Source organism: Meriones unguiculatus, chromosome 11, assembly GCF_030254825.1.
Source record: "Meriones unguiculatus strain TT.TT164.6M chromosome 11, Bangor_MerUng_6.1, whole genome shotgun sequence".
Taxonomy (NCBI): Eukaryota; Metazoa; Chordata; class Mammalia; order Rodentia; family Muridae; genus Meriones; species Meriones unguiculatus.
The window spans coordinates 39,421,278-39,434,508 of record NC_083359.1 but is presented as its reverse complement, the minus strand read 5'-3'; the positions used below and the strand labels follow the sequence as shown (position 1 = coordinate 39,434,508).

General features: G+C 55.7%; 1 protein-coding gene across 3 annotated transcripts in view; it reads left to right on the top strand.

Annotated features, from left to right (window-relative positions):
- Positions 1-9,753, top strand: part of Tekt4 (tektin 4) — a 42,650-nt gene extending 32,897 nt beyond the window's left edge. For 2 of the 3 annotated variants that reach the window (XM_060363965.1, XM_021637232.2), the window contains exons 2-8: positions 3,601-3,737; positions 4,901-5,455; positions 6,891-6,961; positions 7,237-7,380; positions 7,699-7,921; positions 8,618-8,772; positions 9,471-9,748. In XM_060363965.1, coding sequence (XP_060219948.1) covers positions 3,732-3,737; positions 4,901-5,455; positions 6,891-6,961; positions 7,237-7,380; positions 7,699-7,921; positions 8,618-8,772; positions 9,471-9,687 — 1,371 coding nt within the window. In that variant the 5' untranslated portion in view covers positions 3,601-3,731 and the 3' untranslated portion in view covers positions 9,688-9,748. Of the gene's footprint in view, positions 1-3,600; positions 3,738-4,900; positions 5,456-6,890; positions 6,962-7,236; positions 7,381-7,698; positions 7,922-8,617; positions 8,773-9,470 lie in introns of all 3 variants that reach the window. The other variant, XM_060363964.1, reaches the window with a different exon arrangement.
- Positions 9,754-13,231: the final 3,478 nt, after the last annotated feature.

The window sequence follows — 13,231 nt, the reverse complement described above, 5'->3', positions numbered from 1 at the left end:
CAGGAGTCTTCACTGTCCTACAGGGAACCCAAAGGCCCATTTTTTTATGGAAACCAGGGCAGGTCCTCTCTGGAACCACCTCTTCCTATTCAGGATGGTAGCATCTTTCCTGGCTGGCCAGCCTCTGCCCAGCTCCCATGGCTGATGCCAGGCCAGGCCTCCTGTTGGCTTGGTATTTGAAACCTCAAATTCTCCTGGGTGTCAACTTTGACTGTGGCCCTCCTGTCCCTGGCTGCTTTGTCTATGACATCCTGATAAGTAGTTGCCTGTGCCCCTGCCCTGTTCCCTGCCTGCCTGTCACCAGATATGTGTCTTTGAGTGTTTTTAATGTGTGTCTCTGATCCCAGACAGCCTATCCTTGGAAAGGAATCCTTGCTGTGGCTCTGTTTGCCTTCCTGTTAGGTACAGGTCCTGATTTTTTTTTTCCTCCTGATGATGTGTTGCTGGGACAAAGCTTGCTGCAAATGGTTGTTCCTTGTCCTTTTTGAACCTCCTTCCTTGATTTGGAGTCATTTCCTGTGGCTGGATTTCAAAGCTGAGCATTGCTCAGTGGCTGGGAGGTACCTGAGCATCTTTCCTGAAGAGCTGAATGGCCTGCTGAGATGCTCATGAAAGGCGTTGTGGGCTCGCTCTAGCTTGTCTGTACGGGGTTTCCACGTTTTGATGTTTTTTCCACTTGGCGAGTGTGTTGGTAGCTGTTTAGGTTATTATTTTTAAGGTGTGGAAAGAAGTAACATAAAGCCTCTTGCCCAAGTTGTGTTTTATTTCATTGTTTTCGTTTATTAGGGTTTTGTGTTTGTTTTGGTGGTACCAGAGACAGAACTCAGCTCTTTGTCCATGCTGGACAACTGCTCTGCTACCTACATTCCAGCCTTTTAATTTTAATTAATTAATTCATTTTAGTTTTCATGTCAAGCCAAAGTTTTCCTAAGTTGCCCAGGCTGGAGCTGAACTTGTGATCTTCCTGCCTTATCTTTCCCAGTAGCTGGAATTCTAGGCAAGAGTTTTCACTCAGCCTTGGTGCTATGGCTGAGAAGCTGCTCAAGCAAAGTGCATCCATGAGGTGGGGACATTCTGAGGGCCGGACTGAGTCGCCTGGATTCTTGAGGTGGACACAGATGTCTGGACAGCCACACACAGCTAGCCGCCTTCACCTCAGAGATCCCTGTCTGAGTCTTGCCTCTGTAGGAAAGAGGTAGGCAGGGAAGAGTCCATGGGTATGCCTTCCCCACTGCCCCCGCCGCCTGGGCATTCATTGCTTGGGGAAACAGGTGAGAGTCAAGTAGGGGTGAGTCATTAGTTCATTATTTCGGCCTGCTGGTCCTGCCTTGCCAAGTGGAGAGACTCAAGCCCAGTGGCTACTGCAGTTGATGGCCAGAACGCCGGGCTCAGCCCTGTGCCAGAATGCTATCCGTGCCATATCGCCTTGTTTTGTCTAATCCTCTGAAGGGAAGCAGGGCTTTCCCAGTGATCCTGGGAGTCATCAGGGGAGGGCACACGCCCCATCCGGTATTCTGCACAGCTCTTTCCTGCCTTCGTTTGGGAGGCCCTTTGAAGCTTGGACATCAGGATTCTCCTTCCCGGAAGTCCTTGGCTGCCTCCTCCTGCTTGCGTGTTGCCTGCGCAGCACAGACATCTGCCCACTGCAGCACTGGCTCAGGGATGCCAAAGAGCTTTGGATCCTTCTGTATGTCCCACTAGCCAGGGGGAGAGGCGTGGTTTTGCCTCCCACTGCTCCTGCAGCTGGGTCTGCTCCAGCCAGGATGGCTGTCATTCCTGGGGATGCTGGCCAGGGTTGGAGGTGGCCAGATGGCGGTCTCTCCTCTGCTGGCCCTATCTTGTCAGTCTGACCTTGGGCCCACCTCAGCCTGGGACCCGCAAGGATGTGCTTCTCATGGGTGGAGGCTGTATGGCCTCCCTCCTGTTTAGAACCTCGCAGGCTGAGGATAGAGCTGAGGGAATGTCCTCTGGACTTGGGGCCTGTTGGTCAGACTCCATAGAAAAGAACCCTTTCGTCCATGTCCATCCCACTTACGGTATCTAGAGCTTGTAAAGAAATCAGCACAGAGTGTGCTCTCGGTCAGTCGTGAAGTCACAGAACTGTCCCTCTTGTCCCTCTATTTCCTAGGCATCCTGCAGGCCTGTCCTGCGTGGAGGGACCTGGTCATTGGGGACACAGGCAGGCAGAGTGTCCATGGAGCTGGCACTCCTAGCCTCATCAAGGTCCCTAACTCTGCTGAAGAAGAGAATGTGGGAACTTTCTCATGTCCCCAGACTCAATTTTCTCATTGCAACTGCAACACAGAAAGAAGTCCAACCTGAGAGGACCCCATACCCCCACTCAGTACAGTTCCATGGTCCGCCACCATTGTCTCCAAACAACCCATTCAATTTGGCTGTGCCCCACTATGGCTCTGTCTTCCTGTTTCCCTCTTAGCCCTCGCTTTGAGTATAGTTGTGACCGCCTTGTCAGCCCTTATGGAAGTCTTGTGCAATAACTGGTGTTCTTCCCCCGAGGGTGGGGTGGGAGGCTGGGAGAGGTTACACACTGAACCTTCATATGCCTTTCTCTGGACTGAGGGGGTTACTCTAGAGGCTGTGGTTGAAGGGGCAAAGGCCCAATCCAACCCTGCAGATGTCTGGCAAGTCCTGACCCCTCAACCTGGGGACTAAGGTCCAAGATCTACCTTGTAGCCTGTCCTGACACAGGGGAAACTACACTGAGACCTGGCGTTCCTTTAACCTGAGGGTTCCATGGGAGCATCACCTACCTGCTGTACCCCACTACTCAAATACTGAAGCTGAAGATCATTTAGAGTCATGGAGCCCAGGCTAGGTTTCCTCCTTCACAGTCCCTGGGTCAGCATATCAGGGATGATTCTAAGGAGAAGCCACGGTTGTGTTCTAGGAGGCTCTCCACCTGCTACCATCTGGGGAAACTGAGGCACAAAGGAGCCAGAGAGAGGTCCACATTGGCTCTTGGCCTCCAGCTCTTGAAGAACAAAAGCAAATCTTGCTTGGTCTGGTTATGAATCCTTGGGGCTTCTGCCCACAAAACACACATGCAGGAAGCTTCTACTTTGTCCATTCTGGTGGAAATACCAGGGCCCACTATGAGAAGATTGACAGGCCAGCACGTAGAGAGGGGCTAACTGCTATGGGCTCAGCACCAGGGAGGGTGCCAGAAATGCACAGCCTGGGCAGAAGCCAGGGGCGTGGAGGGTGGGGCGTGAAACTGAGCTTGTGTGCCAAGCAGAGAAAGCCTGATGTTCTTGAGGCTGGAAGCGGGACAGGGCAATGGCGAGGGAAGAGGCTGAGGGGCTGTGGTTATAGAATTTATGCTGGCTAAGGGTGTGGATTTCTTTCAGAGAGAACCCAGTATGTGGGTGCCTCTGGGAAAGGCCAGGTGGCAGGGAAGGCCAGAATAGTCAGGAAATGGGTGGCTGGCACATTTTACAGTCAATGTCGCCCTCTGTTGGTCACATTGAATACTGACTTAGACTAGGGTTTCCTATGCCCAGGTTGGATGGCAGTTTCCTGTCCAACTAGCTCACTGGGAACGACTGTCCAGACAGAACTTGTCTCCTTTTACTTGAGCAGATCAGGACTCCAGATACATCCAGTGGATGAACCCACTTCAGAACACTGCTCCACAGTTCTGATGCTCTGGGCGGTACAGCTATGGGCTGCAGGAGGAAGAGGAGGGCCTGGCCCTTCGACAGTGGCCCTGGATGCAGGTGAGTTCAGGGTCCCTGTAGACACTCCCAGGGGTTCATCTCCCAAAGTGAGTCCTGGAGACTGAGGTAGGGTGGATGTTTGGTCTCTTGGGTCTGCATGAGGGGTTCAGAACACATGAGCAATGGAGTCAAGTTGTGGGAGGGTGAAAGTACAGGAAGGGGAGCCACTGCCCTTTCCCCCTCCCGCAGCTCAGCTTATTCACCCCTAAATGTCTTTAGGCAGACAGAGCCTCTTCCGTCCTGCTCCAGCAGAGTAAAGCCAAACCTCAGAACCAGGCATGGGGGTGGGGGAGGGGCAATCTCAGGACAAAAGTACCGAGGAGCCAGGAAGGAGGGACGGGGTGTCAGGGACTTCAGGACCTTTCACTACCCCAGCCCTATAGTTCAAAGATCCTCTAGTGAATATGAGTCCTGAGCCTCTGCTGCTTGGGCCACAGAGGGGTGAAGAGAGGAGACTTGGGGATTGCCTGGCCCCCTCTGTGTGTATGTGAAAGCATATGAGTGTATTCGAGCATGTGGGGGTTTGTGTGTATGTGGAGGCCAAGAGACAGCCTTAGGTGACCTTTCTCAGGCACTGTCTATCTTGGTTTTTGTGTTATTTGGTTTGGGGATTTTTTTTTGTCTGAGACAGGGGTCTTGCTATGTAGCCCTGACCAGGCTGTCCTTGAAATCAGAGAGCCCTACTTGTCTCTGCCTCCCGAGTGCTGGGATTAAAAGTGTTTGCCACCATTCCTGGCCAATCTTAGTTTTTGAGGTCTTTCACTGGCCTGGAACGCATTAAATGTGGTAGGGCCGGCTGGCCAGCGAACTCCATAGGTTAAACGTCTCTGCCTTCCTAGTGCCGGGATTACAAGTGTGTGTCACCACGCCCATCGTCTTCACCTGTGTCCTGGGACTCGAACTCTGGTTCTTGTACAGCAAACACTTTTATCCATTTACATTACCTCCCCAGCCACTGCGGGGGGGGAGGGGAGCCTTTAAGAGGGCAGTTCCGTCCCTCCTCTTGAGTGGCCCCGTTGCCCAGCAACGGGAGGCAGTTGCTGTATACATTATACCTGAGGCGACCAGGAACCCTGCTCAGGATAGAGTGACCAGTACTGCCACACTGATCGTGCCTGGACAACTGCCCCGTGATCCTCTTCTCATTTTGATCCCCCCCACAGTTTGGCCGGGCAGCGAACACCATGGCACATACAGACACAGTCTTGACCAAGGAGCCAGCCCCACAGTCAATAGAGGCCTGTGACCTGCCGAAAAAACTGTATGACGTGGCTTGCAACACCGGTGCCGACACATCCTCCGGCATGGTCACCGCTGGCTTCCGCACGGCCAAATACCTGATGGACGAGTGGTATCAGAACAGTTACGCCCGCTACCACCAGGCCTTCGCTGACCGGGACTACTCAGAGCGGCAGCGGCATGAGAGCAGGCAGCTGGCCGCGGAGACGGAGGCGCTGGCCCAGCGTACTCAGCAGGACTCCACCCGCAAGGTCGGGGAGCGCCTTGAGGACATGCACTGCTGGAAGTCGGAACTGCAGCGACAGATAGATGAACTGTCTGGCGAGACGGACCTGCTGCTGGCCCAGAAGCTGCGGCTGCAGCGCGCCTTGGATGCCACGTCCGTGCCCTTCTCCATCGCCACCGACAACCTGCAGTGCCGAGAACGCCGCCAGCAGCCAGATCTCGTCCGGGACTACGTGGAGGTGGAGCTGCTGAAGGTGCAGCAAGGTGGCTCATGTCCAGGGAGGGAGGCAGGCTCTGGCCCTCATCCAACACAGGGCCTTGGGGTCCACACTGGGCGAGAGCCCTCTGCCTAGCAGGACCCCTGGTCTTTCAGACACAGGAGGATTTTTACCATATGGAATCCCTGACTTTCAAGTAACTTTCTCTCCTATGGGACACCCTCTAGCCCACAAGGTTTCAAAGATCTTAAGTCTGACCCTGAGGGCTTGTTGTTGTTTCATTTTGGTGGTGGTGGTGGGTTTTGTTTTTTGTTGTTCTGAGACACGGGTTCTCTGTGTAGCCCTGGCTGTCCCAGAACTCACTCTGAAGACCAGGCTGGCCTTGAACTCAATTTGTCTGCTTCTGCCTCCAGAGTGCTGGGACTAAAGGCATGCTTTACCACCGCCTGGTTGAGGGTTTTTAGGCTAAGCCATAGCCCCCCCTCCAACCTCCATGCCCCTTGTTGCAGTATTGGCCCTCAGGGTAGAGAGCCAGGCCAGCCAGTGTGGAGGGCTGTGGCATCTGCTCTTTCAGTCCAGATCCTCAGAGCCTCAGCTTCAGAGATCTCCTCCTAGCATACGCTTAGGGGAGCATAGGGGAGACTGAGGAAGGAGGATCACAAGTTCCAAGCGTGGACTCCATTGCAAGACTCTTCAGAAACCAAAAGCGAACCTCCTCCCTTCACTAGATACCATTCCTCTGAAACCCAGCACAGCTTGCTTTGGGGAACCTTGTATGATTAGGGGTCACTCAACCTAAGTGCCCCACAACTCAGAATCCCTCAGAGCTTGAGCCTCCTGTGGTGGGCTAAGGCTCGTGGGCAATGATGAAAGATGCAGGCTGGGACCTCAGGGAACCCCTGTCATACCCTCAGGCCTTGCCCACTGCTGCATGACTAAAGTATCGCCAGTGGAGCAGAGATGAGAAGCTGACTGAGGATGCAGGACAGTGGAGATCATGGCCCATGTGCACTTGCCCATGAAAGAATTCCTGATACCCAGAAAATGCTGGGTAAAAAGAAACCTAGAGTTTCCTACCTATTCTTGGTGGGCAGTGGAGAGCGGACAGAGGGTATCTTTCTTCTGGGCTTGGTTCCTCAGAGGTGGTCTAGGGTCCGAGATAAGGCTGAAGTTCCTCAGGATCTATGAGTGTTGAGGATAACTCCAGAGCCTGGACAAGTGTCATGGGTGACCCCAACAGCCCAAAGACACCCCTAAAGGAAACATTTACAACATGCCAAAACCACACAGAATGAACCTAGCATGCAAGGTCTGGACTCAAACCCCTTTTTCTGGAAAAAAAAAAGAAAACAAAAATTAAGGCAAAAGTCAATGGAGGGGAAGCCCATGCCTTGGCTCCTGCTGGGTCCCTCAGTCCCTCCTGAGGGAGAGGGGCAGGGCTATGTCTCAGATAGGCCTGTCTCACCTCCAGGAAACGGAGCTCATCAAGAACATCCAGGAACTCCTGAAGAGGACTATGGCGCAAGCTGTGGGCCAGATACGGTGGGTCACAGCAGCCCCTGAGGGACCTGAGGGATGGACAGCCCTGAGCCCCCAAGGCTGGTTGGAGCTGGGACAGTTAGGGCCCTGACCCTGAGAGGAACGCAGGCATCCCTCCGCTAGGCACACACAACCATCTCCGCTTTTGTTCTGGAACCTGGGTGCTGCTGGCCACGGAAGGCCGGCTGAGCACAGACTGCAGGCACCTGAAGCTGGAATGGGGCCTGCTTCCCAGTGCTCCCTGGCGCAGTGGGCCCTGGACCTCCCTCCCCCACTAGGCTGAACCGGGAACAAAAGGAGACCTGTGAGATAAGCTGGTCAGACAAAGTAGAGACCTACAACATTGATGAGACCTGCTCCCGCTACTGCAACCAGAGCACCCAGGTGCAGTTCCATCCGCACTCCGCCAAGTTTGAAGAGAGGTAGGCTCCTAGGCACCACACCCACCCTCTTAGACCCGGCCCAGCTCTGGGGAAGTTCTGTCTGCTGCTGGGGTAGACTTAACGGGAAGCCCCTTACTCAAGTGCCTCGCACCCACAATCCATACAGGGTTAGTGTCCCTATGGGTGGCCTGGATTGCGTTTCTGCTCTCGGCCAGCAGAGGGCAAGCAGCTGCCACTAAAGGCCCAGGAGAACCTCAGGATGTGGAGGGGGGAGGGACGGGTTTCACTGCGGATCGCCAACAGTGCCAGAGCCTCTCCGTGGCTACCCCCTGACTAGGCCTCAAACTCCACCCTCAGTGCCTCCACGCCCGAGTCATGGGCCAAGTTCACTCAGGACACCCTGATTCGAGCTGAGCGCGAGCGGGTAGCCTCGGTTAACCTGCGGCAGTTAATTGACTGCGTCCTGCGGGACACGGCCGAGGACCTGAGGCTGCAGTGCGACGCAGTGAACACGGCTTTCTCGCAGCGCTGCGAAGAGCTGGATGACACGTACCAGAAGCTGCAGTACCAGCTGCGAAAGGTGGGACCGCAGGCCACGCCCACCTTTGGCACGCCCGTCTGTCTAAGCACACCCAAGACACGCCTGCCAGCAAGCCCATCCCGTGCTTAGGGCACGCTCACTCACGTCTGCGCTCGCCGCCCCCACTCAAGCCACACCCATTCCTCACCTAGGGCTTGCCTTCTCTTAACCACAGGGATCAGGGTTACCGAGACCAGGGTTGCTCTCTGCTCTCTGCTCAGTCACGACTTGGTTTCAAGGGCCCTTCTGTGACCAGCTCACCCAGAAGCAGACACCCACACGCTTCTGCAGACGCTTCTGCAGACTTCCCGAGCTGATGTAAAAGCAGTTTTCTGCTGGCACAGCCACTGCAGGAGGCTGACCAGCAGGAGCTGCAGGCTGTGGGGGTTGGGAGGGAGGTGGTGTGGGGTCACAGTGTGCTTGTGGGGTCCTGCTCCTAGGCCTGTGCTGCCTCCAAGACCTGACTTTTTTGGCCAGTGTTGGAAGACAAACAGACTACCCTGATGCATGGGACCCACTGAGGGCCTTCTGCAGGGCTGGCCCTGGACACAGGCCCAGGAGTTAGCGGCTCCAGTGAGGGCTGGGAGATGAGGGAGCCACTGGTTTGCCCCTTCCCACACGCTGGGTTGCGGTAGGCAGGTGCCCCATTTGCTCCAGGCTTGAGTCTACCTTAAGCTTACACATTGCCCTGTACAGACGCTGAGGGAGATCACCGACCAGGAGTACCAGGTGGGAGCCTTGAAGCAGGCCATCAAGAACAAGGAGGCCCCTCTGCGTGTGGCCCAGACCCGCCTCTACCAGCGGTCACACCGGCCCAATGTGGAGTTGTGCCGGGACAGGGCACAGTTCAGGTACTACTGGCCTTCTGGAGCAGTCCTGTCTGGCTGGGCTCATCCTCCAGCCCCTTTAATCTTCCTCTTCCCCAGCCCTTGAGGCTACCATGAGCCCAACACACACAGGATCAGTCCCACATATGAGCAGACACTTGTGTCACTCTGAGATTCCTTACCTTCCTGGAAGGAGCCTAGAGTCTGATAACCTAGATTCTTGAAGCCTGCAAGGCAGAGGCCAGGCAGGGCGGGCCACCACCGGCCCCTGTACCTCCGTTGTAATCCTGTGTTCTATACCTCCTACAGGCATGGTAGATTATACCTTTTATTTTCCTGATCTATCCAGTTCCAGGATGCCCTTCTAGATATAGTGCCTGTCTTCTTCCTCCTTCCTTGAATGTAATTTTGTTATAGAAATCAAGGTTTCAAGGATGGTTTGTGCCTGGGAACATCAGAGTTAGCGGCCCATTGTTTATTTTCGCCACAAGGGGGCAGTGTTTCAAGACTCCCTCTCCCTGCTCTGTCGCCGTTGACGTGGGGGTTGGGGGACAGCTTCAGGCTGGAAATGAGGGCCCTTCTTGGTTCATGCTTGGTTCCCAGGGATTTCTGCAGCACTGTAGCCACTTTGGTGGGCCTCCTATAAGCTTCTGGGGAGTTCCCTGTAGCGTCATTGTCCCTTCCCTTGTCTCTCTCCTGGCTCACCATTCCCTCCCCTGCAGGTTGCTGAGCGAGGTGGAGGAGCTGAACATGTCCCTCAATGCACTGAAGGAGAAGCTCCTGGATGCGGAGCAGGCGCTGCGGAACCTGGAGGACACACGCATGAACCTGGAGAAGGACCTTGCCGTCAAGGCCAACAGCCTCTTTATCGACCGCCAAAAGTGTATGGCGCACCGCAGCCACTACCCCAGTGTCCTCCAGCTGGCTGGCTACCAGTGACTGGGGCTGCCCCCACCCCCGGACCTCACTGTCTCCCTCAAATAAAGAGCACCTTAGCTTTCCACCCAGAGCGTGGTGTGGCATGAAGAGGCAGATGGCTGTCCATGGGGGGGGGCGCTTCACAACTCCTGTACAGCCAGGCTATATCCAGAGGAGGCCAGGTACCCGCCCCCATAGCCCCACCTAGCCTGTTATGGATATTGCATGACTCCCCCTTAACCCCTCCCCCCGGGCCTGAGGCTCATCTCATCTCGTGATCAGGCCATTTGCAGCACTCGATGGCCGCCCTTCGCTATTAGCCCTCCTCAGAGCAGTTATTCAGGCAGAACCCCCACCCCAGTCACACTCAATGTCTCACCCACAAACCAATGCTCCCCAGAATGGAGCCAGTGGGGGGAGGGGGAGGCAAGCTCTGTGACTATGGGCGGGCAGGGGGTGTTGTTTCTTGTTCTGGACTGTAAGGGAGAGGGGAGTAGAGTCACGTGCCGCCACCACAGGCTACCCATACACAGACACCTGACCCCATTCTGGCCCCTGATCCCCACATCTGGTGATACCTGCGCCAGGGGAAATTGCCACATGTCCTCACGCTCACGGCAAACCAACCTCTGCAGGGGAGGTTTTGCAGACACTGAGAGTGTTCCTGGAAATCCAAGCCCAGAGCGGGACGTGGGACAGCTGTGCTGAGGCAGTTGAGGACAGGCAGGGCTTCCTGGAGGTGGTGGCCTGGATTTCACAGTATAGATCATGGCACTAGTCCTGGTCCAGGGCAGGGTGCCATAGTGGGCTGATGGGGTTAGTGAGTTCTCCTACTCTGGAGGCTCCTCATCTCTCTGAACACATTGTCCTTGGTGGCCTCCGAGGGGATGAATTGTCTTGTGTGCCATGGGGCCTTATCAGGGAGGGCTTCCTAAGAAGGTGCATGGTCCCTGAGAGAGGGGCCCAGTTCAGACAGAAAGCTCAGCCTGTAATCCTGCCACTGGCACTGACCTGCCACCCAACCCCAGGTCTGGCATTTGCTTCCAAAGCCTTTGTCCTTTCCCTTCAGCCCCTGCAAGTCAGGGGTGGGAGAAGCGTTGGGTCCTCCCACCAGAGCACACTATGCAGAGGACACGTCACCTCCCGTCCCCAAGGAAACCCTGCCACTTGTCACAGATGTTGGTCACCACAGCGACAGCCAGAAAGCTGCGCGCGCTATCTGGGGTGCCATTAAAAATGTGGCCTGCGTGCTGCCAGCAAGCAGGGGAGCTCATGGGTTCAGGGACCCATGACACCCGTGGGCCCTGCACCCTGATGCCTTATAGGTGGGGTGATAGGAGCAGAGGCTGCAGGGCACTCAAGCTGCCTGGGGGCTTCTGAGCGGGGCTGTGGTGGTGGCAGCCACAGAACCCCATCCACCCCCACTTTTTGCCTTGGGGTGGTATGGTGGGTTCTGTCCCAGGTCCTGTTTCCATGGCCTGGCTAGAAGTGCCAGCCTGGGGGACAGTGGCTAGGCATTTTCCTGTAGCAGTTGGTGGCCAGGCCTCCTTGCTGTACCCACTCACACACACTGAATAACTTCTTTCCCTCCCTCCCCATCCTCAGCAGCTACGCCACACATACACACCCCAGGCCAGTGGATCCAGGAAGAAGATCAAGCTATCAACTCCCTGGGCCAGCCTTCCTCATACTCCATTATCACCTCCCACAGAGGCCATTCTGCGGGGCTGGCCTCCCCTGACTTCCCAAGAGTGATAGACTAGTGGTGAGGTGGGGTACTGGCTCGGGTAGGGGCAGCTGGGTGCTCTTTTAAGCGTGTCACATGTGTAAACGTCCCACTGGGGGGTGCGTCCTACGGTCTTATAACTAGAAAAAGCGAGGTGAGCCGGGCCTCTGACCCCTCATGCTCAAACCCCAAATACCTAGGAGATAATCCCTCCCCACTCTGTGGCCTCAGCCACCTGGGCCATGGCAGGTGAGACTTGTCCCCAGGGTCTCATTTCTTCAGGCGAAGCTGGTGACCACAGGGTAGGGAGGACGCTGCTGCCTTGAGACCATCCAGACACAAGCGGCTGTTTTGTCCCCGGAGGTCCCTGCAGCTTGCTCCAAGAGGACCCCTCTACCTCCAGGTTCCAGGTAGAGTGAGAGGAGATAGCAGGGATTCAAGCTACTGCAGCAAGCAGGAGGGCTGGTGTCCACCCTAGACTGTCCTGTCCTCTACCACAGCAAGCAGGAGCATTGTGTTCATGTCTCGGTGTCCTCTGAACCTTCTGCCCCATCACCTCTCAGACCCAAGAGAGGGACCAGCCATGGGGACCCGAAGGCAGCTATATTACCTGGAGATCTTGTGGGCAGCTGATGAGAAACTGCACAACCAGAGTCTCACCGGCAGCCTGGGTGACTCACAAAAATACTAAAGATGCCCCCACTCCCGCCCCAGCCAACTTCTAGCTCCTCATGAGGAGGGAAGTGCTTTGTAAGGCTCTCTGAGACTTCCCCCTCCAAGAGGGTGAGCCATTAGCTGGATCTCAGGAGTCTTGGGTTGACTGAGCACAGCTTCTCTGGTATGCAGTGGCTGTGTCCAACCTAAGGAGACCGACATGCAATCCCCCTGCCCACTCTGGGCCCGTGGATTAACGTTGAAAGAGGAAGCGCAGGCACTCTCTCTAGGGCTGTGCTGTCCAGGGGCACCTAGGGGACCCCTGTGGTCACGTTGCTTTAACGTTTCCTGGGGGATGGGAGGACAAGCACCCTCTTACCCCCAGATAGGGCACTGACAACAGACCAGTGTACGATTCCACCCAGTTCTAGCTGGGCGAAGCGGCAAGTGTATTGGGCTTTGTGAGGGGTCACCTGCAGCCATCCAGGCACACCCTCAACCCAGAAGCTGTGTCACTGAACTGTCTCACCCCCGCACAGAAGACAACTCATGCCACCCCACCCCTGAGGTAACTGCTGGCATTCTGTAGGCTCTGACATCTCCTGAGCCACCAGACTGCCCGAAGCTGGGGCAGGTGGCATGCAGCTGGCATGGAGGGACAGGAAGGACGAGCTGAGATTTCCGGTGAGGAGTGTGAAGCCCTCCCATCGTCTCCTTCCATGAGGGAAGGCCAACGGTCACCAGCTCCGATCTTAAAGGTCACACACAAGTAGTCACAGCTTCTCTGATGATGATATTAAGGACTGCTATGCTTGGAAGAGAGAATTCCACAACAGGTGGGCTGACCCCTAGGGCAGAACTGGAAAGGATGGGCCATGCCCAGCTTCCCTAGCCCCATGTTGCCATCAGTGTCACAGAACCAGCTATCTCCACCGATAGCACTGGCACCCTGGCTTACCTGGGTTGCCCTCAGCTTCCCTCCAAGCACCCAGATCTCCTTGCACAAGCCTTCAAGCTCTCAGCACTACACCGTCTAGAGCATGACTTTGCAGGCTTCGGGGGCTGGGGACGGCAAAGGGTGTGCATAGCTTATCCATGACACAGCAGGGCGTCTACCGCTGGGAGCCATGACACCCCGTCGTCACGGTGATGCTGGTGGCTGCTCTCAGCAGGAGCTATTTCTGG